The sequence below is a fragment of the Mustela nivalis genome (genome assembly GCF_964662115.1).
Source record: "Mustela nivalis genome assembly, chromosome: 11".
Classification (NCBI taxonomy): Eukaryota; Metazoa; Chordata; class Mammalia; order Carnivora; family Mustelidae; genus Mustela; species Mustela nivalis.
The window spans coordinates 93,468,405-93,495,243 of NC_139030.1; the positions used below are offsets into that span (position 1 = coordinate 93,468,405).

The 26,839-nt window shown below is 35.6% G+C and overlaps 1 protein-coding gene and 1 long non-coding RNA gene across 5 annotated transcripts in view; one reads left to right on the forward strand and one right to left on the reverse strand.

Moving 5' to 3' along the window:
• MYL1 (myosin light chain 1) overlaps nt 1–21,395 on the forward strand; it is a 22,979-nt gene extending 1,584 nt beyond the window's left edge. Inside the window, exons 1-7 of one of the 2 annotated variants that reach the window (XM_082691580.1) lie at nt 9,924–9,991; nt 10,788–10,812; nt 14,878–15,021; nt 17,087–17,260; nt 17,715–17,792; nt 20,273–20,315; nt 21,084–21,395. In XM_082691580.1, the coding sequence (XP_082547706.1) occupies nt 9,989–9,991; nt 10,788–10,812; nt 14,878–15,021; nt 17,087–17,260; nt 17,715–17,792; nt 20,273–20,301 (453 nt within the window). In that variant the 5' untranslated portion in view covers nt 9,924–9,988 and the 3' untranslated portion in view covers nt 20,302–20,315; nt 21,084–21,395. Of the gene's footprint in view, nt 1–9,923; nt 9,992–10,787; nt 10,813–11,064; nt 11,093–14,877; nt 15,022–17,086; nt 17,261–17,714; nt 17,793–20,272; nt 20,316–21,083 lie in introns of those variants that run through there. The other variant, XM_082691581.1, reaches the window with a different exon arrangement.
• Nucleotides 3,848–26,839, reverse strand: part of LOC309844553 — a 40,797-nt gene continuing 17,805 nt past the window's right edge. The window contains exons 2-5 of one of the 3 annotated variants that reach the window (XR_014300755.1): nt 25,360–25,462; nt 20,964–21,034; nt 18,210–18,351; nt 3,848–9,998 (exon numbers count right to left, since the gene is read on the reverse strand). This is a non-coding gene — a long non-coding RNA (uncharacterized lncRNA). Of the gene's footprint in view, nt 9,999–18,209; nt 18,352–20,963; nt 21,035–21,159; nt 21,192–25,359; nt 25,463–26,839 lie in introns of those variants that run through there. The other 2 variants (XR_014300757.1, XR_014300756.1) reach the window with 2 other exon arrangements.

The window sequence follows — 26,839 nt, forward strand, 5'->3', positions numbered from 1 at the left end:
AAATGGTTTTCTACCTAAAAGGCTGCATATAATTCATTAAGAGGAAACCAAATTTTTCATCTCCAGCAATTCTAGTTAATGTATCTTTATAGATGCACACTGACTACAGTATACAGTGAACGTGATTACGGTCATGACAATAAGTCCAATCATCTGTATTATTTGACTCTCCACTCTATCCTAAGATTAGATACATGAATCAGCGTCAAAGCTGTTCCTCTGTATTTACTGTGATTTATAAGACAATATTACCTCTTTGCATCTAGGATTACAAGCATCTGTAATGGGAGAAAAATGTGCCTTCTTAAGAAGAAAAAGAAATTTCCCACTAATGAATATAGGCATTAACTTTCTTCCCTGAAGAAATACTAAATACTATATATATATTTAGTTTGGCAGTAAGAAGTCTCCAAGAAAAGACAAAATATCACTTTTTTAAATACAGAAACTAAACTGATTAGTTGTTCACAGTCAGCAGAGATGCTCTTTTAAAACTTGAAAAATGGGTTTATCCTTTAATCTGTATGCTGAATGAGTTCCAGCATGGCTAATGTAGCTAGCACAACTATACAAAAGAAGAAAACACTCTTAGAATGTCTCTGTAGTGATGAGACCAGTTCATTACAGAATGAGAGATGGGATGGATCCTGATAAGGATGCAAAGTAAAAGGAGCAGTTAAATGAATGTAGAAGAAACAGGAGGAATTTAACCTTTACCGTTCACTCATATGGTTCACCTAATATGGTTCACTCATATGGTTCATATTCACTCATATGGTTCACCTAATAGAGAGAAAACGAAAAGAACAAGATTGAAGTTAACATATTTTTGTAAAGGAATTTAAATGCCTTCAATGATTTGCATTCATCAATATGAATTCAGGGCACATTTATAGGTATTATAACCAAAGAATGTGGTACAACTTGAGAACCATATAAAATTTAATTTCATCCCAGTAGGTAACAAGGCTAATTAAAATGTACATTAAAACATTTCATATTATGATGCTTTTAATCACTTAATGATGTTTCTAGATATATTACCTCATATAAGATATAAACTTTTTTCAAGCAGAGAAAATGAATTTTAAAGAAATTAATAGAGCTGTTATATGTGTTCATTAACTTTCTGAAAACTCGATAAAGAAAAAAATTTAATTGGATTTTAAGCTTTCTTTTATAAATCATATAAGATTAGAAATTCAGCTGTCCTTTAGACTTTGAGTAATGCTGAAGTGTAGGGGTGACTATCTTTGCATAGGACTACAATCTCAGGAATAGTAATATTTAATTCCTCAATACTATTCCTAGCTCATATCTGTGCTCCATCATATATACCGTGTTTAATAGTCATATATTTAACCATAAACTCTGAACAATCTTTAATATTGTTAATTAGTTTTATCAATTTCTTTAATGTGCTTTCCTACCCATTTTCCTAGTTTGTTGGTTATTTAGAACATTTATTCAATTGTTCTAACACAAAAACTTTGATATTCATGGAAGGAATGCTTACCTGATGTCCCATGCCCATGGATGTTCTATGAGTATTTTCCAAAAACACAAAGACTGCTGATATTTGAACATTAGAGTTGCTGTCCTGGGTGGCTCTAAGCACTCTTCGCTTTCAGAGAGCTGACACTTCCAACCATTATGCCCAGGATAAAGAAAAATGCCTGACAAAATCGCCAGTGTAGGAATTAAAATCCACCATGAGTATAGTTGCAGGTGCAAACACAAGAATTAACACCTGCTGCCCAACACTTCAGCCGAGTGTTGAAATAATGAAAGAAAATAAGTAACGAGATGTCTGTGTGCCTAGTTTTTAAAAGATCTTCAATGTGTAAGTAAATGTTTTGCATGATGCATGTCTTAGGTGATATGTCAGGATTGCTATGAAGTGATGAGATCTGGAATCGTGTCTTTTCTTATGGTGCTTAAGTTCTAATTCTTGCTGTATTCACTGTAATTCAATCAGGTCATCTCTGACTAGATACTGCAGGCGATATTACAAAAAGTGGTAAAGGTACAGAATGCATTGACAGAAACTCGTCCAATAACAAATCTCAACAATTTACCATACAGTCGGGGAGATTTAAACTTTCAGTTTACTGGGTAATGTGGAAATAGAGCATTCCCACTAAATATATATGTTTACTGATGGATATCCAGTGGAGGCAAATATTCTGTATATATTGCAATACCTGACTTGTTCTGGTCCAGGTATAGGGTTGTTTGTGTTAATCTACAAATTCTTTTTTCTTGGCTCTAACAAGGCTAATACAAACCCAGTCCCACTTTGAAGAATTCTTGGGAAAATCAAGTGAGGTCATGGTCCATGAAAGGCTTTGAAAATTATAAAGTTATTTGTAATATAATAATAAATATTCACTGAGAATTAACTCTGCCTTATTACTTTCTTTAATCCTTAAAACATTATATTGAGGGGTACCTGGGTGGCTCAGTGGGTTAAGCCTCTGCCTTTAGCTCAGGTCATGATCCCAGGGTCCTGGGATCCAGTCCAGGACCATCAGGCTCTCTGCTCAGCGGGGAGCCTGCTTCCCCCTATCTCTCTCTGCCTGCTTCTCTGCCTTTTTGTGATCTCTCTGTGTCAAATTAATAAATAAAATCTTTTTTTAAAAAGCCAAACAAACATTATATTGAGGTTGTTTTTAGCCTCATTTTGCAAGAAATGAATGAATGAATAATGAATTTCAGTAGTAACTATAACTAGTAATAACTAGTAGGTGATGGAGCTAGGATTTAACCTCTCAGGCCAAATCCAGAGTCAACTGTAGTAATCATATCCTAAACCACCTCCTGTTTATGAAGAGAAAGTTACTATTAAGAATGCGTGAAGAAAGGGTGCTTGGGTGGCTCAGTTGGTTGAGTGACTGACTTTTGATTTCAGGTCAAGTTATGATCTCGGAATTCTGGGATTGAGCCCGCCAAAAGGCTCCACCCTCTGCAGGCAGTCTGCTTGAGGACTCTCTCCCTCTCCCTCTGCCTGTCCTCCCACTTGCATTCTTTCTCTCTCTCTCTCCAATAAATAAATAAATAAATAAATCTTTTAAAAAGGTTTGTGAAGTGGGGGTGCCTGGACAACCCAGTCGATTAAGTGTCCAACTCCTGCTTTCATCTCAGGTCATTATTTCAGGGTTGTGAGATCAAGCCCCGTGTCATGTTCCATGCTGGGCATGAAGCCTGCTTGGGATTCTCTCTCTCTCCCTTAGTTAAAAAAACCAAAAACAACAACAAAAACCCTAATGTGTAAAGAAGCCTTTTTTTATTCAGAAGGGTGTGAGGTAGAGTGGATCTCGCATCACCCTGCACCACCCTGTGTAGCCAGTGGAGGGAGTCACAGGCACATGTCAGAGCAAGTTCACCTAGACTTTGACCTTGGCAGTCCACTACTCTCCCGTTCTCCACAGCTCTCCCCTGCCTTTGCACATGTTGCTGACAGGTTGAGTGTTCTCTTTTACAGCTAGAAGGTGGGAAGATTAGGAACCCAGAAAGACTCCTAGTCACTTTGCTCCAGCTTCCTATAAAAGGTTGAACATGGAGCATGGATATTTAAAAAAAAAAAAAAAAGTTGTTATGAGAGTAGATTAGTTAGTAGTTGCCAGGGATGGAGTTGGGGGTGGGGGAAATGAGTGAAGGTGGTCAGAGGGTACAAACTTCCAGTTATAAGATGAATAGGTTCTGGAACCTAATATACAACATAGTGAGTATAGTTAACAATACCGTATCATATACTTTAAAGTTGCTAAGAGAGTAGATCTTTAAAGTTCTCACCACATAACACACACACAATTTTTTTTAATTTAAAAAAAAATGTGACATGATGAATATATCAACTATCTTTATTGTGGTGATCATTTCACAATATCAAAATCATCAGATATCAAATCACGTTGTACACCTTAAATTTACTGTTATGTCAATTATATCTCAATACAGCTGGAGAAAATAAAATAAAATACCAAAATAAAGTAAAAATACCAAAGCATTTTTAAATGATCTTAAATGTAATGAAACAGACTGAATTTTTAAAATAATTTTCATTTTTTAAATAAAATATACATCATACCAAAACTGGATCTCCAAATTTTGCCATCAGGCTAATATTTTAACAAAGGTTAAAGATTAAAGGGATCTTTGGTTAAAGGGATCAAAGGTTAAAGGTATGGGATCTCTATTTTGCTTACAGATAGATAGCATGATTGAAACTGGGAAGAAATATCAACCATATGTCATTTAGAGTAATATGTAGGAACATAATGCCACATGTATAACAATTAAATCTTAACCTTAACTAGCTAGAGGAAAAGAAGTAGAAAAATAATACATATTGTCAATTTCTGATTAGAAAGAATGGGCAAAAGCATTTATAAGTTGTCTCTAAGTTTTCTTTATGTAATTTTAAGAGTTTGTCTTTTTTGAGGCACCTGGGTGGCTCAATCAGTTAAGCGTCCAACTCTTGATCTCAATTTAGGTCTTGATCTCAAGGTCTTGAGCCCAAGCCCTGCACTGGGGATTGTGCAGGGGGGTTGTGCACTGGGGGTTCTAAGCTGGGTGTGTAGCTTACTTTAAAAAAAAAGAATTTGTCTTTTATACCCTGGCCTTTCAATAATATGAATTAATTTTTACTATAACTATAATGTGACAAATTGCAGTATCAATCCATTTGCATTGTGAATATGACCTCAGGAGCAAATAAAAAAAAATTATTTGAGACTACCACTAGTATCAAGTTTCCACTCTCAAACATCTATGATGTACAAGAAGAGAACAGGTGGAATGGAGTGGGAAAATGCTAAAGGACATTCTGTAACTCTCTAAAATTATATTTTGAATTACATGTAACTGGATAATGTCTTTGCAAAGTAAAATGCAGTTTAGAAAGGAACAGATACGCTCGCCAATTAATAGTGAATAGCCCTTTTAATTTTAAAGATAATGAAATCTTTGCAAGACAAGGAGACCACAAAGTGACAGTGCCAAATTTAGACTCTTGACATTTTAATGTTGCAAATGAACCCTCTGGCAAGTTGTCTTTAGAAGTCATTCCATAATTACCCAGCATTAAGCACCATCTGACTCATGGAAATTATGGAAAGGATTATATTTAGTCTGCTGATCCTACACTTCTGCTTCTCCTCATACTGAAATAGTTTTTGTATGAAAATAAGATCTGCTACAGTTTGTTTCTACATCAACTTCTACAGTTTGTTTCTCACTCCAAATCAGAATTTGGAGGGCAAAAATTGCAATATACAAGTAGTAGTGGCTTTAATTATACTAGTTAAAAATTTAAATTATATGGACGATAAATCTTTGCTTTTCTGGTCATAAGTTAATGATAGTGAGTCGAAGCCAGAGGACAAAAATATACACTAAAGATAAAACTATATCTTATACAACTTTATATTCCTCCTTCCACTGGGGCAAGTGAAGTCTTTATATCTAAAAAGTGCTCAATGGTACATTGTCTCTTGTTTATAAAACATCTGACTCACTTGAATATAGTGTTATGAAATTACATTTTAACTCCTTCTTATCTAAATTGCTTCAAAATAATGAAAAATATGAAGATGTATAGACTTAGGTCACATTTTAAAATTTTTATTAAAATTTACTTGGGCTTCGCATTAATTCTTGTAGGTGTGAATTGTGTTATTTTAATAATTCAGCCTTGGTCCAATGGGACCGAATTCAGTTGACTTGTCCACACTTTCTGAGCACAGAATTACTCACTTCCCCTTTCTGTTCAGATCAATGTATCCAAAACAGCCATCTATTCTCTCGTATAATAGATAGGCTGAGGTGGTATTGTATTCTTAATTTCTTATTGTTCTTAATTTCTCCTTTTTATATCATATTATAGTCACGAGCCTAAGTATATCTTTTGTTAAGGTAAGAAACAGAAATTCTATGAAAAATATGTATCTCCTTTAAACTAAATGAGTTATTCTGAGGCACAGAACTCTTTATTTCCAAAATAGTATTTCTGCTGGCCTTTTATGGTGAGTACTGGAAACTCTGAGATTAGAGTGAAAATTAATAATCTAAATTTTCTTTAGGATTTGTATACATCCTAGGTCTTTAAAGGCCTCTCTTCCTGGTATTAAATTAGAGAACATGCCTCAATGTTTTCTTACATGAATACTAGCCCTGGTGAGATTAACTTCTTTAACTTAGCCTTACCAATCATTAGCCTCATTCTGTCTTGCAGGCAAGATGAAGTTGTTTAAAGACTACAGTCTTTAAAGACTACAGTCTGTGTCCCTTCACTCAGTATTCAATGTCACAGATCTCCTAGATGCTAAAGCTTAACCTACAGCAATTTCAGAGCCTATTTGATTAAATTAATTTTAATATTTTCCCTATAAATTAATTCCTTCTATATACCAGAAGCTTTATCTTGTTTTTAATCAGTTAACCGGACATCATGATTACTAATAGAAAAACACTTCTCAAAGTGAGGAAAGATCTGTAAACATTGCAATAAAAAATCCTTTTCAGTACCACCAATAAACTACTATTTACCTAAATCCAATACCAAAGAGCATATGAGTCACAAACATGTGAAATGTAGTTATTATACTAACGGTCTAATATAGGTATCAAGCTAAATGGAAAACCCCATGAAAAAGCAAATCAAGTGTTGGCAAATTAGAATTTCTGATCATAAACTTTATATAAAATGGAAGGAAATATATATTACTTTATATAAAAGTAATAAAGGCACATATATCAATAATTCAAAATAAGCAATGGGTGTGTCTAGTATGTGCTTGGCAGTTCTAGGTGCTGGATGTGTAGTACTGGGGGAGATTATATGCACCTTCTGCAGAACGGAAGCTCTCTGAAGGAGATAAAGAAGTTTCTTCCCTCGAGGAACAGATATAATATCCTAGAGGAGAGCTCATGTTTGAAGGAGGAAGTTACTATACATGCATTCTAATGATTTTAATTTATTGCAAATCTGCTGAACTAATATAGGCAAGGTATTTTTTAGCTCTACGGGGAATAAAATATAAGAATAAGGCAGGGACAACACTCTAGATGGCAGGAACATATTGGGGTGGGCCCATGTCCAATTTGCATCACGGACAAAGATAAATGGCTTTCAGTAATAGCCTGGCTTTCCGGAAGTTTACAACCAGGAAGGTTAAACATCCTTCAGCTGGAAGAAAAGAGCTGAGTAAATAAAGAGAAAAAGTTCTTTCAAGAGGAAAGTCCTTTTTACCAGGACTTTGGAGAGTTAATTTCTAAGAAACAGAAATGAGAAGAGAGCATTCCAGATAGAAGAGCCTTGAGTCTAATTTTTAAAACTAAGTGATGGCACAGCAAACTGAGTCCAAAATCAGCTGACATTTTGTATTTATATCATGCCTTGTTCAAAGAGCTGATGACTTCATCACTACAACACCAAGAAAGGGATGCAAGAGAAACTTTTCATCCTTTGTGAGTGTACCAGAGATAAAGTAACATTTCCCATTTATTCTTTGAGCACAGCATTCATGTTTTTTATTTAAAACTATAGTTTATTCTCTAGGATGGACTACACTATAGCCTTTTGTACTGTTATCAATAACTTGCTTACATGTTTACTTTGATTTTCAATAGGTACAAAAAAATTTAAACTCTGATCTTCTCTATGGTAAAGATATACAGAGAAAGTAGAGTGAGATAATATGACAACTGCTTGCCACTTCTATTTTAATAATAGCATACCTTTACATCATATCCAGGTGGTTAGGAATAGCTTATTTATAGCATAAATACAACTTTTTAAAAATGACTTTCTAGTTTACTCCATAGATTTTATACAAATTGTCCATATTTATACAAATTCGAGGACACACTTTTCTACTCAAAAAAAAAAAAAAAAAAGGAAAGAAACAAAGAAAAGGAAATGAGCATTATGTAGGGCAAATTATAGGCATTCTGTAGGGCAACTTTGATGGATTTATTTTGTATTATTTGTAGTTATTAATTCTACTAAAGATCTGTATTAGTTCTCAATATTAATCATAGGACAATTCAAATTTAATGACACAATACATAAATGTAACTACAAGTCTAAAAAGAACACAAAGAAACATGGTCTGCTTTCATGCCTTGAATTTGAGCATCAAATATCGTGAGACTCCAGGATTGATGGAGGGAGGTGGGCAGGGGAGGGGCTAAATGGGTGATGGGCATTAAGGAGGGTATGAGCTCTAGGAATTACACGTTAAGTAATGAATCACTAAATTCTACACATGAAACCAATTTTAGCATATATGCTAACTAACCTGAATTTAAACAAAAACTTGAAGGAAAAAAATCATTAGACTCCAAGTTATACAATTATCAAAGTTGACAAATTTCTACTTTTGTTCTTCCCTTCCATTCCTCGTAATAACTTAAAGCACTTACATTTTTCTATTAACTTCCATTTCTCATAAACTCTCAAAATGTCTTTTTATGAAAATACATTTTCCTAGGCAGTAATATTTTTTAAGTCATGTTTTTAATCCTCATTTTGACCCAATGAGATTTTTTTCACTACTTGTAAACTTTGGACAAAAAGTAATATGAAAAGAAAAAAAAAAGAAAGTGATATGCATTTCAATATTGATTTCTTCCTAAATGGCTTGAGGGAAAGCTGCAAAGCATTCTTCTGCCCAGCAGGGAGAGACTTCATGCTTGTGGTGACCATTCCTATAAAAACAATTGCTGAGGGTGCCTGAATGGCTCAGTTGGTTGAGCAACTGCCTTCGGCTCAGCTCATGATCCTGGAGTCCTAGGATTGAGTCCCACGTCAGGTCCCCTGCTCAGTGGGGGTCTGCTTCTCCCTCTGACCCTCTCCCCTCTCATACTCGCTCTCTGTCATTCTCTCTCTCAAATAAATAAATAAAACCTTTAAAAATAAAAAATAAAATAATTGTTGAGATAGCACTTAAATCAAAATTTATCTCCAACATTCTTTATACTTATAACCTGCTTTAGTTATGAAGAACACTAATAAACATGTCGTCTGAACATTAGTGGACCTGCTAGGACTGATCTTCCTAGGACCACTTTTCACAGTACCATTCTAGGAAGAGAGTTGCCTCCTATTTTCAAATAAGCAGCCATGAAAACCCCTGACCAGCCAATTCCTTAGACATCTTTAAAATCCTCAAGTATAAGTTGACGTTTGACAGCCGCTGCTTTGGGTCTTTCTGGAGACCAAGGGTGGAGGAAAATACCCACCCCTCATGTAAAGAAAGCTAAAGGAGAATGGTGAAAATGGAGTCCTAAACCACTGCTGGCTTAGATACACTCTCAATGCCTCAGAACACAACTTCCAAAAGAGTGGTCTTTAATGAGAGCCTTCAAGAACAGACCACATTTTCACATGGGTGAACCCTAAGAAACACAAAGAATATGCATGGCCTTTTCAAGTCTTCTGCACTTGACCACAAAGGACAGATCTCCAGAGGATGTGCCTTCTGTAGTCATTGCCATCTGAAACCCCAAACCAGTCCCATCCCCAAAATTCCATTAAATACCAAAACTTGCTGACTTGTGGTTTGCAAAGCCCATAATTCACCAAAAGAAGGGGTCAGCCTGAGTGTGAGGGAAATTCTAAGCTCCTCTGCCACTGAACAAGGAAGAAGCTTCTTAAAAGAAGAGGCTCCAAGAGACCATCTCAGGGATGAAGACCATAAAAGTACTGACCGGCTTCGGTCTCATTATGGCTGTCCACTCCCAGGTTCTGGTTGCCTAAAAATAGCCCTCGGGGTGCAGAGCCCTCCTTCCTTTTGCCCTAAGAAAGCTAAAGAACTCTCCAAGAGGAGTGGCCGCTTGTCTCTGAAACCTGATGCTAGCTCTGAGGTCACACCTTTGCCAGCAATAAAGGCAGCCTCAGCAAAGGCGTCCCCACTCAGGGACTGGAGCGGCCCTCAACTCACTCTTCAGCTTCGCCGCTGTTCCGCAGCCCAGAGGCTCTGCCATGGTGGGTCCTAGGAGAAAACGGTTTGTCCGTTAGAGGAGGATATAATCGTGCATATGATCTTACTGAGTAGAAAGGCAGTCAAGGAACAGAATTGAGGAGAGAACATATTCGGTATTATAAGTCTATAGAATCTGCGTTTGGGTTTTTTGTTGTTGTTTTTTTTTTTTTTTTGAGGTGGGGTGAGGACAGAAGACATTAATTCGAGCTGTGATGCTAACTGAAAATCATACACCTTACTCTCCAAAGCAGTACTTTATGCTTCATTAACTTTTGCTATATCATGTAAGGTTTATTATATCTAGTTAGGGCGTGAGGGGAGGAGTGGGAAGTGGAAACTCCTAGTATAGCAAAATAGTGTACCTTTAAAAACAGTCTGATGAAGGTAGCTAAAATTAAGTAACCTACTTCCGACACATCAAGCAAAAATCTACTAGTCAAATAGAAGAAAGACTTAAGGAAATCTTTTTAATGCAGTGTATCTGTATTTCTGAATGCATTATCTGTATTAGACATATCTTAAATACATCACAGGCTACTATATTATTCCAGGAAGTTATCTGACTTAGCATTTGTTGAATCATTGATTCATTGATTAAGTTACAGAGAGATGTTCCCTAACTATCTTTTGCAATAGTGGTTTTCCTAGATTTGAAAGTATCCTAAGGCAACCTTCTTATTCTATGACACCTACATGTCTTCCTAAAAATCTCAGAACAGAGAGCACTCATTCTTCTGTCAATGCATTCGAAAGAGTACTAGTTGTTTCTTTCTTTCTCCCTCTCTCTCGCCACTGCAGTCCTTCAGTGCTGACCAGATTGCTGGTAAGTGAATTGAGCTTCTCTACTCCACATGTAGGCAGAACACTGCCTAGTTTCTGAAATACTTATAAGTCCAAGGCATGTTACTGCGTGGCTCAACCTGTTAGTGTCTAAGCTATGCCTGAAGTCTGAAAAGTCGGCTTACTTTTGGAGCTTACTTTGAAGATTACTCAGGGAATGAGCCTGGATACACTTAAAAACCAGGACATTTTTGTTTGGTTAAAATATTCTTTGTGGTTAATTTCTTTCTAACAGATCGAGTTCTCTAAGGAACAGCAGGATGGTAAGTTTAAAAGATACAGTTGTTAATATGTGCACACTCATAAAGATGGCATGTGAGAAAACTGACTCCTTTGGGATGAGATTAGCTCTTCCTAATTATCCCCACTGGTGTTGCCACTCTAAATATAAATGCTCTCGATCATTCTAAGTTTTCTCAATGTGAACCCCTTGCTTATAATCAGTAATCAAAGGTTTAAGCCAAAAAAAGACAGATACCATAAATTAGGTCCTTGTGTTCACTGATTTCTAAATAAAACCATTTTGATACAGTAGCCAATACCATATATATTACCCCGAAAAATGTTGTAGGTTATGAATGGCTAATCTGTTCATCAAATCCCTAAAGAAAGATTTGGCAGGTCTGAATTGTTCAATTTAGAAAATAATATTCATTGTGAAACTGCCCAATTACCAAACCTACAAAATTTCATGGGCATGATAGTGAGTTGAGAGAAGCAGATGAAGTAGATAAAAATAAAAATGAATTCAGAAACAAAGACAGAGGAGTAGTTTATCATAAAGCTGCAAGGAACATTGGACATCTCCTGGTCCATCTTTAAAGATCAAGACAGGCTCTCGAAGAGCTGATAAGCTGATAAGCTAATACCCAAAGTATTAGTAACAGGATTGGCATTTGGTATAAGTTTAAACTAATGAGAAATTTCATAAAAACAGTTACTAGCTGGAAGACCTCAAACTCTTAAGATTCAAGAGAATCTGAGTGGTTTCCCTAACATTTTCACTTTTTTCTCCTTCAGGCCTTTGGATCCAAGAGATCCCGTGCCCCACAGGATGTGTTAATTCTCTAGAAGTGTAGGGGAGAATGTTTTGTTGAGCCAAAGTGGCCCAAATTTGAAGAAATGGAGACAAAAATACATCTCTAGAAGGGAGGGGGAGAAAAAATTTAGTTAAATGATAGCATCTAAATTAGGATATTAGTCATAAAAATTACTATGTGTATATATATATATATATGTTGTGATATATAATATATAAAAATTATAAATATAGGTGTTTGATAAGTATGTATAGAAATACTCAGTTCTCTACCTAAAAAAATTCCACATTTTTAGTTTGTTTCAATGTCTATAATATTCATGTTTGGACATCAATTAAGGAAAAAAGGGATATTTGCTGTAGTAGAGACTCACATTTATCTACATCATAGGTGATAGTCTCATGTCAAGAGATTAGGTGATTTGATGGCTCAGAACTCAAGAGCATTTGAAATTATACTACAAAGGGCTTTTTTTTTATATTGAAACCAGTGGTAATTTTAGTATAGTTTGTTTGACTCTTACTGCATTTTTAACTAGTAATGCTGCTACATTATCAGCTACTGCAACCCAGTCCTCTTAAATATCTCAATTATAGTGCCATTTTGACTACGAAACTATGGTGGGACAAAGCAACAGAAGACTTAAAAACCCTTGCAGGGACAGAAGGACTCACCATTGACCATTAAACCTATAACTACATATATGAACTAGGTTTTAGGTAGAGAGGTTCAGGAAATGTTGGTGTGGTAGACTGGTTTTCTCTTGTGCCAGGAAAACAAAAGGAAGCATTTAAAATGTATATGTAAACACAATGCTTTCAGAAATGAATGAAAATTTCCTCTGTTTCCTTCCTTGTTCAGTCCTTAAAGAATTTCACTCATGGCTGCTCTATTTGAAAGTATCACAGATCCCAAGGAAAGGGAAAAAAAAAAGAAAAAAATATCCCATTCTAAATGTTTATGTCCTGTGCTATCCCGTAGAGTTGCCACTTGGCCACATGTGGTCATTTAAATTTAAATTTTTGTTAATTAGAAATAAATACATTTAAGAATCTATTTTCTCCGTTGTGCTGGTCATATTTTAGTGCTCAGGAGCCACAGGTGGTTTTTGGGAAACCCACATCTAGAACATTTTGATTGTCATAAAAAGATCTAGAACAGTGTTGGTCTAGCCAGGGACTGTCAAGTTTTTTTTTGTAAAAGGCCTACTTGTCAAATGGTAGACTTTATTGGGAATACAGTCTCTGTGAAAACAACTCAATTCCATAAAAACAGCCATAAACAATACATAAGAGAATGGGATGTTTTCCAACCAGCTTTATTTTACAAAAGCAGGTGACCAGCCCCTAGGTAGTAGTTTGCTAATCCATTATTCTAAAATCTTCAAGAGAATAAGTCTTAAAAATCTGAGGTAGGAAGAGCAATTATCTTTCTGTCGTAGGTGTTTAAATCAATGAAGGGTTAATGTCAGAGAGATTCTGTTACAGCCCATAAAATCCTATTTCTATATCTGCATCTGACCAGGGTAATAGTGAGCCCGCTGAGCAATCTGCATGGAAGCCTGGAGCCAGTAACAAGAATAGTTCAGTTTCACATGTCCCTTAGAAAGATGAAAAATAATATTTGAGTAATGAACCCACCATGTCTACAGCATGCTTTTTAGTTTAGGGGGATGATCTTTTATAGTCAAATTGCATAGAATCTGAAGGGGAAATTTTAGCAAACAACAACGACACAATCTATAGTTGATTGTGAATATAATGTCTGTGCAACCTTAGATCAAGGGATGGACAGATGCTAAAACAGGGTGCTGAGAAATCTATCTAGATGGATCTTTGGATCTGAGGCCACTAATGGCCTAAATACATTGCTTTCAGCTCTACCAGTTCCTTCACAAATGGTTTTTTGAGTGTTGCTGGGATTAACTCCAACAAGTTGCCATCAGTACTCTTGGGTTCCCCAGAAAACTGAATTATATTAAGTTAGGAATTCAAGTTGAAATGTCATTTCTGGACCCTTAATCCATGGTAATATCCTTTTCTGTCTCTTTGGTATATACATCTTAATTCTTGGTTAACATAATTGTGAAAGGCCAAAATTGTTCCATCAACAGAGAAGGACAAAAATTAGGGAAAGTTAGCATTAGAGTAATTGTGATAAAAATAGACAACAGTAAAAATATGTACTTACATGTACACACATATAAGTACTATGAGACCTAGAAAAATCTGAATGAAATTCGTGGAGTCTATCAATGTGAACATTCTGGTAGTGATAGTACACTACAACTTTGCAAAATGTTACTACTGGGGGAAACTAGACAGTATTTAAGAGATCTCTGCATTTTTTCTTAAAATTGCATGTGAATTTATAATTGCCTGCACAAAATTTTAATTAAAAAATATATAATTAAATTCTAAAGTTAATATAGCAACACGTTGTCATATGTATTATCTGAAAAAAGAGTAAAGTTTAAAGAGATTATCATCATGATAGATCCAAACAAATATTTCCCCTTCTGAAGTGATTATACTAGGAGCCTATTAAAGTCATACACTGGTTAAATGACCCTCTAAAACTTAGAAGTTTGTTTCTCTTTTCTAATTTTTTTTTCCTGAAAAATGAAGTTACTCCTGAAGATAACTAGCAAGGGGAGAGTCTAGGAAATTTGTATTTTAAGAGGAGGTTTTCCTAAATAATTTGCAAAATCTGGGTTAACCTCCTATAACACAATCCTGATAAAACATTTGTTTTCTTTAGATTTTATTAACTTTTTTTTTTAAGTTGGAAATGGTTTTAAATGGTTTTAAAGCAGTCCCAAAAAGAAATGTCAAAAAGGATGGTCAATGGCAGTTTGAGCTAGGAAAAGGGAGAGTCCAAAGATAACTTGAATCATTACAAAAGTTGGAAAACAGAGGAGAATATGAACTGGATCCTTGATGAAGTTAGGGTAATTTATAGTTCCAAAGGAGAAAAAAAAGCATCCTAATGCTTCTTGCTTCTTGCAGAATTCAAGGAGGCCTTCCTCCTGTTTGACAGAACAGGTGAATGTAAGATCACCTTAAGCCAGGTCGGTGATGTCCTTCGAGCTCTGGGCACAAATCCCACCAATGCGGAGGTCAAGAAGGTGCTGGGAAACCCCAGCAATGAAGGTAACGAGATTTTCCACGCAGCTGGGAAGCAAGCTCATGTACACACATGAGAGAAAGAGAGAGAGAGAGACAGTGTGTGTGTGTGTGTGTGTGTGTGTGTGTGTGTGTATGTGTATGTGCCCATGCACATGTATGTAAGAGAAAGAAAAATTTATTGAGAAATAAGGTCCACAGAAGAGACTTTAATTTGCTCATGATGGTAAGTGTGTTTCTTGGCTGTCTAGAGTCTCAGTTTTTTCCTCAGAGAATAAGTTAACCTTCCTTTGAAAATTTGTAAGCATGATAAAATTTTGTGCTAATGGAATAATACCTAAAGCTAACATTGTCATCATCATCATCCTACCTATGTTCTTCATTGAAAGATTAATGACTGAAATAAGATCCAAATCTGCACATTTTTTTTCAAACCTTCAAAGTCAAAAACACATTTTGACAAAGATGTTAAATATCGCTAAAACACAACACACTTTGTAAGCAACTCAGTAAATTACAAAGACACGATGACAAAAGCCATGGAAATAAAATCTCAGTGCTCTCAGGAGGTTGAAAATACCTGCTGACCTGGCCCCGTGCTCTGTCTGTGACCCTCTTAAAAGTAACTTAGCTCTTTTAATTAAGCATCGACAGGATGCCGTGGTAATTAAGAGTATTTTCTATTTCCCGAGAATTACAAGAAGACTTAAAAATCTAAGTCCAAACCTGCATTCAGTATTCCCAAGTAAATCCTGGGACGAAAAGAGAGTGAGATATATAAGTGGTAACACTGTAGCAGTCATTTGCTTGATACAGTAAACCAGTTATTAGTCTTCAAAAAAAATGTTCTGATTCCAATGGTTCATGGCAAAGTGTAAGCGTTTATTGGAGAATACCACCCTGAATAAAAAGGATGAGACAACACTGAAATTTTTTCAAGTAGATATTTGGGCTGTTTATCTTTGCCATGAGGGAAAAAAAGAGGGGAAAGCAAAAGGCAAATAATCTCATTTTCCCCTTGATAACTGAAAAGACTTCTCCCTCGTTACCAAAATTTGGGGAGAGGAATTTGATTTCAAAGAAACCCACCTCTTAAATCAATCTGCTGGAATTTTTCTTTAAAGGGAAATGTCCAGGTAAATCACGCAAAAGTTAGCTGTGAGCATGAGATAAAGCGAGAACAACAGCCAGATCTTATTCTGTAGACGCCACTTCCTAACTTACCAAAACATCCATCTTTTTAGAGTTATTAAGTAATTGTTCATTTATTCAGTGGCCATATTTGATCTTTTTAATATCATTCCATTTTTATTCTATGAGGAAAGACTAATAAAAGGGAATTTTGGTTTTAGGGTAACTTAACTTTATCCATTCACATCCATCTGGATAGTCTGCTGGATACTTTTGCTGTGAACACAATTTACTTACCATACTGAAGAAAACCTTGCCATCCCCAGACCTCTAAACTGCAAAGAAGTCAGGAAATCACAAGGAATTTGACATGCATACTCCCCTCATAGCCCTCTTGTTAATGTTATTTAAAACTTAAAGAAATTGAAGGCTCTACAAAAGCTCAGGAAAAAAGGAGGCATATATTTTAAAGTTAAGTTTTACTGTATTTAATGCTTATGGATTTGTTATGTCAGTATATATTTTCCATTCTTTCCCTACTATTTATAGAAAATATTAAATTGACAATACTAATAAAAAGTAGCTAACACTTATTCAGCACTCAGTTTGTCCCAGGTATTATAATAAATTTTGCAGGTATGATCTCATTTAGTGCTCACACTAAAACTATGAGGAATCTCTATTTTACAGATGAAAAAGTTGAGGTACAAAAGGATGAAGAAATCTGCCCATGGTCACATAGTTGTAAATGGTGGGTTGGGGATAAAAGCTTCAGCATGAGGACTCCAGAGCTCATGCTATTATCTATTATGCATTTTTTGTCATCAGCAATTTACCAACCAAAATTTAAGCTATATGAAGATATTTTAGATCCTCTAGAATGAACTTTCAAGTTTAATTTGTGATCCAGAAGTGACATTTTATGGTAGCTAATACCTCTCCAAATTGCAATTTCTTCCAGAGATGAATGCCAAGAAAATTGAGTTTGAACAATTTCTGCCCATGATGCAAGCTATTTCCAACAACAAGGACCAGGGCACTTATGAAGACTTTGTTGAGGGTCTGCGTGTCTTTGACAAAGAAGGCAATGGCACAGTCATGGGTGCTGAACTCCGCCATGTTTTAGCCACATTGGGTAAGGAAAATTTATTTCAGTGGACTAAATAGGGCAGAATATATAGGAAAGGGCATGACATAGGGGATCAAGCTCTAACAAAATAGGTAGGGGCCAAAGCTACAAGATGAAAAAGAACAGTCCAAAATTAATGACCATGTCCATTGGCCTCAGTGTCAATGAGTTTGTTTTGGGGAAATGGTTAGCTTAAGATACTAGAAATGAATAAGTAAAGTAAAGCATCTTAGTTTTTATAGAATAGAGTTTAGATGACCAAGGATAATATGTATTTAATTTATTCACTTAAAAACAATCCACTGACAATGTACTAAGTACCAGAGGAACAGAATGGGCTTGATTTCTATCCTCCAAGAGCTTATTCATAGCCTCTAGGAACCCAAAACTGATCACTTATGATGGAATTTAGAAAATAGCCTCTGACCTTTTTTCTGAAAAAAGAGTTTTATTTCCTCAGGTGAAAAAATGAAAGAGGAGGAAGTGGAAGCTCTGATGGCAGGTCAGGAGGACTCCAATGGCTGCATCAACTATGAAGGTACGATTTCGCATGCTCAGTGCTTATAGCAACTCTCAGCTGATTGTGTTGCTGATAGACTCCTTCTGATCTTGAAACAACTTCCTTGTCTCTGCCTCTTTTATTGAACATACCCATGTTCTTTTTTTTAATCATCAATTACACAATAACTCTAAGAAGATATCCTCTAAGAATCTGACTATATACCTAAGATTTTTATTCCAGTGGGCTTTGACTCTCCTATGCATTGTGATACAGCTTAAAATGTGTTTTCACATGTATTTTTTCTTGTTAGGTCTTTATAAAATCTCTGTAAAATAGACAGGGTTTGGTTCAGAATAAAGTATAATAGAATATTAAAGTTGGAGAGATCTCAAAATCCTTTACAGTAAACAATTATGAAAATGAGGAAATTGAGGGCTAAAGAGGTCTACTTACTGAGTGAAGGCCAAATTGTTAATGAAAGGGCTGGGACTAAAATGTCACTAATCTCCTTGTCTGGTTTTGCTTAAATCAAAGTCATCTCGTGGCCGACCATCTATGTCCTGCTACCGAATTACAGCAGGTTCACCGAGAGGGTCTGAAAAACAACACACCCACAAAATAAAGATGCAAAATAAAATTACATGATACAATTTATGAATTTTTAAATTTCCAATAAATTGAGAAACTTATTTATCCTCCCCAAAAGACTAACCTGGCCACTTTTCAACAAAGCTATGCTGATAGCTTTGATGTAAATGTAGACTTATGAAGTCTAATGACTTGGGAAAAAGTAAGAAAAGAAAAGCAGAGAGAAGAGGAGGGAAGGAAAGGAGCGAGGGGGGGAAGAAGAGGAAAACAGTCAGCTAAGCACATCTTCACTGCCGATCTTGATTAAACTTTACTTTTTCCCATAAATAACATTTTACATTTGGTTATTGCTATAAATACATAAAAGAAGAATCATCCAATAAATATTGTTTAGACAAGTGAAGAGTCATCTAGAAAATAAAATCAGACCTGGATCTCATATCAGAATAAATTTCAAACGGTTCAAAAATTTAAATGTAAGAGCTAAAAGCATAAAAGCCATAGACAAATTATTTTATAACTTTTGGAGTGGGAAGGTGTTTCAAACACTGATAAGAACCCAGAAGGCATTACAAGTTTTGATAAATGCAACCACATAATTTTTTTAAGTTCCATATGGCAAAAGCCACCAGAAGCAAAGTCAAAAGACAAATAGCAAACCATAAAAAAAAGCAATCAGGATCAGCAAAAGCTCATTATCTTAATTAAAAAAAAGCTATTGTAGATTAATAAAAAGACTACAGCCCAATAGAAAAATTAACAAGTACATAAACAATTTGCAGAAAAAGAAATAAAAATATCTATAAATATAATATGCTAAACTTCACTGCTATAAAAAAATGCAGATTTCTACATGGAGATACCATTTTTCAAAAAGAGAATTGCCAAAGATTAAAAGTTTGACAACACTTTGGGTTGAGGAGAGGGTGTAAAAGCAGGTTATTTCATGCATTCCTGTTGGGAATATCTATCATTAAAATCCCGATATGCCAGGCGCCTGGGAGGCTCAGTGGGTTAAAGCCTCTGCCTTCGGCTCAGGTCATGATCCCAGGATCCTGGGATAGAGCCCCGCATCGGGCTCTCTGCTCTGCAGGAAGCCTGCTTCCTCCCTCTCTCTCTCCCTCTGCCTGCCTCTCTGCCTACTTGTGATCTGTCAAAATAAAATAAAATAAAATCTTAAAGTAAATAAATAAATAAATAAAATCCCGATATGGTGGTATAGTATTAATAATTCTAGCAAATCTACATCATGCAATGTGGTTTTTAGATGTGCTTGCACTCAAGTGAGATGAGTGGTTATTCATTATTATAATAACTGTGTATTATTCATATATATGTGGTTATTCATTACTGTGTGGGTAAATATTCGAACAATTTAATGTCCACCAATGTAGGATATATCAAAGAGATATTGGTATACCAACAAAATGAAATTCCCTACAGTGCCCACCCCCCCCCACCCCCCACCCCCCCCCCCCCGAAAATGATAGTCTTGTTTACGGTCATTCAGTTAGAAAGCAAATGCAAAAGAGTTTGTAGAGTATGCCACCATTAGGGTGAAAAAGAGCTTTAGAAACGGATATTTGTATTTTCTTATACATGCATATTAGCCTCACCCACTTTGCTGTAAAGAGAAACTAGGTAGATGGGAGATACTGGTGAGGAACATTTCATTTTTGGTATAAGCCCTTTCATACTCTTAAAATAAATTTTATCCATGAGAATGTACTACTTCTTCAAAAAATGAAGTTTACAAAGTCAGGGGAAAGGCTATGAACCCAGGATGAAGAATAGTGAACTGCACTGAGCTTAAAACAATAAATGCTCCTGTTACAGCTAAGAAAAATTAAGATTGAACTTACTTGCTAAATCTCTCTTTTATTAAACTTGATGGTCGTTAACTTAAACTGTCTGTATTATGCCCACAGCTTTTGTCAAGCATATCATGTCCAATTAAATGGAGCTTTCAAGGTAAATACCCTTTTGTTTTTTATTATATAAAGCTTTCTCAATATTGTGTTTTTAAAAAATTCAACAGCTTCACTTTATGTGCTGGAAACATAATTAGTACTAGTTTTTAGTTAAAATTTATTTACATTAACCAGAAAATATCAACTCCTTTCAATTCATTTCATCTCCTGAAATTGGTTATTTGGAAATAGAGTATTTTGGGGGCACCTGGGTGGCTCAGTCGGTTAAGTGTATGCTTCGACTCGGGTCATGATACTGGGGTCCTGGGACCGATCCCCACGTCAGGTTGCCTGCTCAACAAGGAGACTGCTATTCCCCCTGCTCTCTTGCTGGTGCTCTCAAACAAAACAAACTTAAAAAAAAAAAAAAAAAGGAAATAGAACATCTTTGTATGAGTATAAAAGCAAAAATTTCTAAGATCTTTGCTGCTGTCTTAGTTTTGATTGTACTGTAATTTTGCAGTGGAAATTCAACAAGCCAGAGACTAGTTAATGAAGTTAGCAGGAACATCACACTAATAAAAGTATGACCCTAATTTCTTTGAATAATTGATATAGTTTTTAACAATTACTGCTCTAGAAAACCAGGTTATCACAGCTTGAAATTAAGCACTTGCATCTAGGTTGTTACAAGTATGAAATGGCTTACCATCGAAGTGCTGGTTCGTTTGTGCTTTTTCTTCTTTTGCACTTCACTTTATTTCCTCCTCAGCTTTCTCTCTGAAAATATGCAATCAACATTTAACTCAATTTCCCTTTTCCTTTCCAGATCAAGCATTGTTTATGAAGACTGGCTGGAACCTTATTGCAATAACACCCATGACTTACTGTCCAGAACTGCTTACCATCATTCAGAAAACAAAGCAACGTGGACCGTTCTAGACTGAAGACTCCCTGTACTTTTATACATTTCACGTTCCTCTCTGAATTGTATTCATACCACACAAATCAAGGGTCTCCTGCTCTACACGAGGATAAATACTGACAACCTCAAATTCAAGCACTACTCTTCATTTTCTACTTGGGGTCAATGAACAGCCTTAAAATACGAAATTAATAAATAATTTTGGTCAGTCTGGAATGCTCAAGTTGCATTGTGTTTTTTTATCTTCCTGCTTAGAGAAAGTAATTTTTAAATTTTCAATTATTTTGTTACTGTACAGAATATGGATGAATTGTAAACTTTTAGAGGAAAAAATCACTGCAGTCTACATACCAATAACAAACTGAATACTCATCATCGTCACCATCACTGAAAAAGTGAGATAGAGAACTGAGCAAAGTCAGACAGGATCAGAGACATCTTAATATGAATTATCCAGGTAATTTAAGATTAAAGCAGATTTTTTCAGTTTTGTGTAAATCGTCATATAGGTGGGTTAACCTTATCACTTTTAGTGACAATCTGGCCTATTCATAAGAAAAAGGCCTACTAAGCTATTGCTTCTTCTCACCGAATGTCCTCAAGGTTAAAATTTAAATACCTTTCAGCAGTTATTAAAAACAACAACAACAACAACAAAAAAAAACTTCTGCAGATAAAATTATTACTCAGGAACTCAAGATCCTGTCTAGTAATATTCTCTCTTTTCTGCTAGGATCCCTGCTACCTTGCATATCCATATCCCTGAATTTTGGTTCAATCTCCCAATACATGTCCTAAATGGTAAGACCAATGGTTAGGAAAGTTCAGAGGGTAAACTTACTTTGCCATCTCATAATGCTAACATGTATCACTTTTTCTTTAGAATAGAGGCAGAATTTGCAATAACCAACTATGCAGAAGAGAGGAAGTAATAAATAGTTCTTTCACTCTCCAAAAAGACTTCTATAATGTATAGGATTATAAAATCTCTGAAAAATACCTGCCTGCCTATCCATTTTTGGAAGCTGAAACCTTTTCCTGTTGTTGGGCGCTTTAAGTCAATGTGCTCCTACCATCTTTAGTGAACATCACTCAGATTCCAGCAGGCAACAGTTTCAAATTGACCCATGTTTTTGTAGCCAAGATAATGTGGAGACATCACAACCCCCCTTTTAAGGAAAATTCATCATGGCCTTAAGATCCTTAAGGTCATGCTTGCCTAAGAATAGGATTTGGAAATTTTGCATGGCACTGTCCAGTACGACTTGCAGTAAAAACAGAAATGTATATATATATGTACATTGTCCTATTTGGTAAGCACTAGCCACATGTGCCTACTGAGTACTTGAAGTGTGGCTAGTATGACTGTGAAATTAAACTTTTAATTGATTTCAGTAGCTAAATGTGCCTCATGAGGATCATGTTGAAAAGCATTAGGTTTCAATATATATCTATATTTGGTTGTTATATCAGGCAATACAAAATGTTTTTTTAAAAATGATGAATGTTAAAAAAATAAAAAATAAAAAATAAAAATGATGAATGTTCACCATGTAGAAAAGTTGACTGGTATAAATAGACCAATCATGAAAGATTCATTTTTGTTTTGGAATATGTAGCTAAATTTCACATCATCTATTTCTTTAACATTTTTCAATTAGAAAATGTGATGTCTAAAAGGTACTAACTTTTTAGTCTCAAGCTTCTGCTTTAATGCTTTTCCCTCAAGACCTTATAAAACTGTTTTAACTCCCAGTGGAATAACATCTTGTACACTATCATGGGACTTAACCTTATTAAATTACCATGTGTGAAATGCCCATAACTCAAGTAGTAGCAGGTGCAAAATAGAGTAGCAGGCAGAAGAGTGACAGTAATTTTAACATCTACACCAGCTGGCAAAAACGACAGGTGCTTAATTCTTCAGTCTTTAAAAATAACTTTTGAAAGCCCACGCTGCATAAGCAAATATTTTCAAGTTTTTTTTCTAACTACCTTCAAGTTACCTCCCTGAAAAAATGTAATATACATTTTGGGCTTCAGAGTATATTTGAAACTAAAAGCACAGGAACTTAATTTATTCTCCTCTATGAATAAAATAAATAATGATTATTAAATTGGGAATAAAAATTGATATTTTAGACTTCATGGTAATATTTCTCAAGAAACATTATACCAAAAAGAACTCTTAGTATATCTTTTTCTAACTATATTTACATGTCTCTTTCTATACTGGCAAATGTAACTTGGAACTTAATAGAAGGGAGAAAGAATATTTTCCTTACAATTCTAAATCCAGTGAAAACCACTGATCTATAGATTTATTTGTCAAACCACGCTATACCCTAAAAGAGAAGAGGAGATTAAACAGCAAGTATCTGGAGTCCAGACTAGAGAGTTTTGCTCCTTTAAATTACCAGGATAACTGAAACTAAGCAAGAACAAAATGATGGAGTAATTCAGGCAATGATCTCAATTTTTCAGTGTGATGAGTTAAGCCCTGAGCACATAGAGATAGACATGAGAAGGCACAAATCTCAGACTTCTCAGGGACACATCTTGAGGTTGCCCAGAACTACTCCAAAAAGAACAGTAGAAATACTCCTCATCTTGAACTTTTGGAAAAACAATAGCAGTAAGTTCCTTTGTCAGTAATCACATAGGTGGCAAAGAGAAATTCTGGTAGCAAATAAGTTGGGCTTTTCTTCCCACCCTCAAAAAGGCAAAGATTATCCTTTCCTCCAACCAGAAGGAGAAAATCAACTCTTCTCACAATATTCATTGTGTAGGGTGACAATAAGTATAACCCTATTACAAGAGTAGTAGTCAATTATCAATAATGCCTGGTGGTACCTTTAAAAATAAAAACATGAATTTAAAAGTGAAAAGCAGAAATATATTTGGGGGATGTATTTTTTTTTAAGATTTTTATTTATTTATTTTACAGAGAGAAATCACAAGTAGATGGAGAGGCAGGCAGAGAGAGAGAGAGGGAAGCAGGCTCCCTGCTGAGCAGAGAGCCCAATTCGGGGCTCGATCCTAGGAACCTGAGATCATGACCTGAGCCGAAGGCAGCGGCTTAACCCACTGAGCCACCCAGGGACCCCATTGGGGGATGTATTTTTAGACTTAAAAAATATATATATAAAGGACAACCCCTACCTTGTATAAAAATGTACTTAATGGTAATCATTTGATGACAACTGGTGAGGTTCATTTGAACTGGACTTCAGCAGAAATGTCCAAAGAGCAAACACGGGCTTACTCTTGCTTGTTTTTCCACCCTCATCAGTTAGATGTTCTTAGGAAGAATTCAAGCATGCCATAAAGGACAGGTGCTTTAGAGTCAAGGCTTAGGTTGAAACCTACCATGCCTATTCCTGTAGCAGCAATAGCTGTGTGATCATGTGGCAATTGCTTAAACTCTGCAAGACTCAAGTTTGTCTTCTACAAAATGTCTTTTTTTTTTAATTTACTTTTTTTTGAAATGTAATTGATATATAACATTGTATGAGTTTCAAGTGTACAACATGATTTGGTATCTGTATATATCGCTAAATAAATAGCAAGTATGTTATAATGTGTGCTACATAATAATAATAATATACCTATGATATTTATGTCTATATAAAAATACTTATATATTTATTCAGTAAACTTATTATTAAGTTTACTTAATATCATTTACCTCGCATAATTACAAACTGTTTTTCTTATGATGAGAACTTTTGTATTTTTAAGATTTTATTTATTTATGAGCGAGTGGGTGAGAGAGCAGGAGCAGACACAGGGAGAGGAAGAAGCAGACTCTAACCCCAGAACCATAGGATCATGACCGGAGCCAAAAGCAAAGCCCCATCTGCCTGGGCCACCCAGCTACCCCAAAATGATGTTTAAAAGGATTATTTTATGAATTAAAATAAATTAAGAATGTGACTTATTTGGCACGAGGCAAGCACTTGAGTATTTTTCTTTTTTTAGCCAGCTTTTTTTTTTTCTTTTAAGATTTTATTTATTCATTTAACAGGCAGAGATCACAAGTAGGTGGAGAGGCAGGCAGAGAGAGATGGCGGGGAGGAAGCAGGCTCCCTGCTGAGCAGAGAGCCTGATGTGGGGCTTGATCCCAGGACCCTGGGACCACGACCTGAGCCAAAGGCAGCGGCTTAACCCACTGAGCCACCCAGGTGCCCCAGCACTTGAGCATTTTTCTTCTCAGTTTCTTTAGTACTATCCCCTGGGTTTATATGAAGTATTGGGTTAAATCTTTAATAACTCTCTCTTGCCTAGAGGATAAAATTCCAAGATTATCAAGATACACAAGACCTCTGAAGAACTTTTTTCAGTTTTGTCTCCTGGTAGTACCTCTTAATTACTCTTCCTCACAATCACGCTGAATGGTATAGTGCCTAAGAGCTCAAACCTTTCTGTCACATCCTAGATGGCTAACTTTGATGATATCCTACATAAACTAGAATTCTCAGGAGGCCCTGCTGTGAGAATGAAATGAGGCAACATAGAGTGACAATGTAAGAGCTACTTATTGTAAAATCTCTATAAATGAAATGGTGGCTATTATTCTAATGCTCACCTCTTGAAACTGTTATGAAAGTTGTTATTTAGAAAACTTATTTTACATCCTCTAAGAGTTTGCTCCCTTATCACCTCTTTCACTGACCTTTCCTCACTTCATCCACCCACAAATACCCACCAATGTGTGGCCTACAGCCCCCTGTATCTATTATGGTATGTATAACATAGCAAAATTATTTGTTTGCATCACAACATATCCGTATCCCCACAGTGTACAACAGTGCCTGACACGTGGTTGGCACTATTTAGTATTTTTAAAAGCATGAATAAATAATTGAATGAAACTGTATCTAATGTCTTCCATTCCCTTAATCTTGAAGCTAAAAACCATGTCCTATTGGCATTTGTATCCTGAATGTTTAGGTGAGTAATAAAACTCAATAGGTACTCAATTCACTAAAAGTTAAGTGAATGTATTAATGAATTAATGAACATAAGAATGTATTAATAAACAAAAATGCCTATAATTATAGACAAGATAACCCTGAAGTATATAACCACATTCTAGAATCAGACAGCAAATGGGTACAAACTCCTTTCAATTGGTAGTGTTTATATGAAACACTTTTTTTAACCAATATTATGTAGCCCAGGTACAACAGTAAAGAATGCAGTGATGGATTAGGATTAAAAAAATTGTTGTGGGCGCCTGGGCGGCTCAGTAGGTTGCCTTTGGCTCAGGTCAGGATCCCAGGGTCCTGGGATCAAGTACTACAATGGGCTTCCTGCTCAGCAGAGGATCTGCTTCTCCCTCTGCCTGCCTTCTCCCTGCTCGTGCTCTCTCTCTCTCAAAAGTAAATAAAATTGTAAAAAAAAAAAAAAAAAAAAAGTTATAACAACAACAAAAAAGAGTTGTTGTGAGGTCTGCCATAAGATAGGATGGGCAAGTAGTGACACGCGTGCCGTGAATTTGCTCCTCCTGAGAGTCTACAGAATTTTCTGCATCAAACAGTCCATTTCAATGTCAAATATCAGGTCAACACTAAACTGATCACATTTTAAAATTGTTCATGTGGGCCCTGTTCCATTTAGGCACATGAATGAACAAAACATACACACACAGCAGTCCT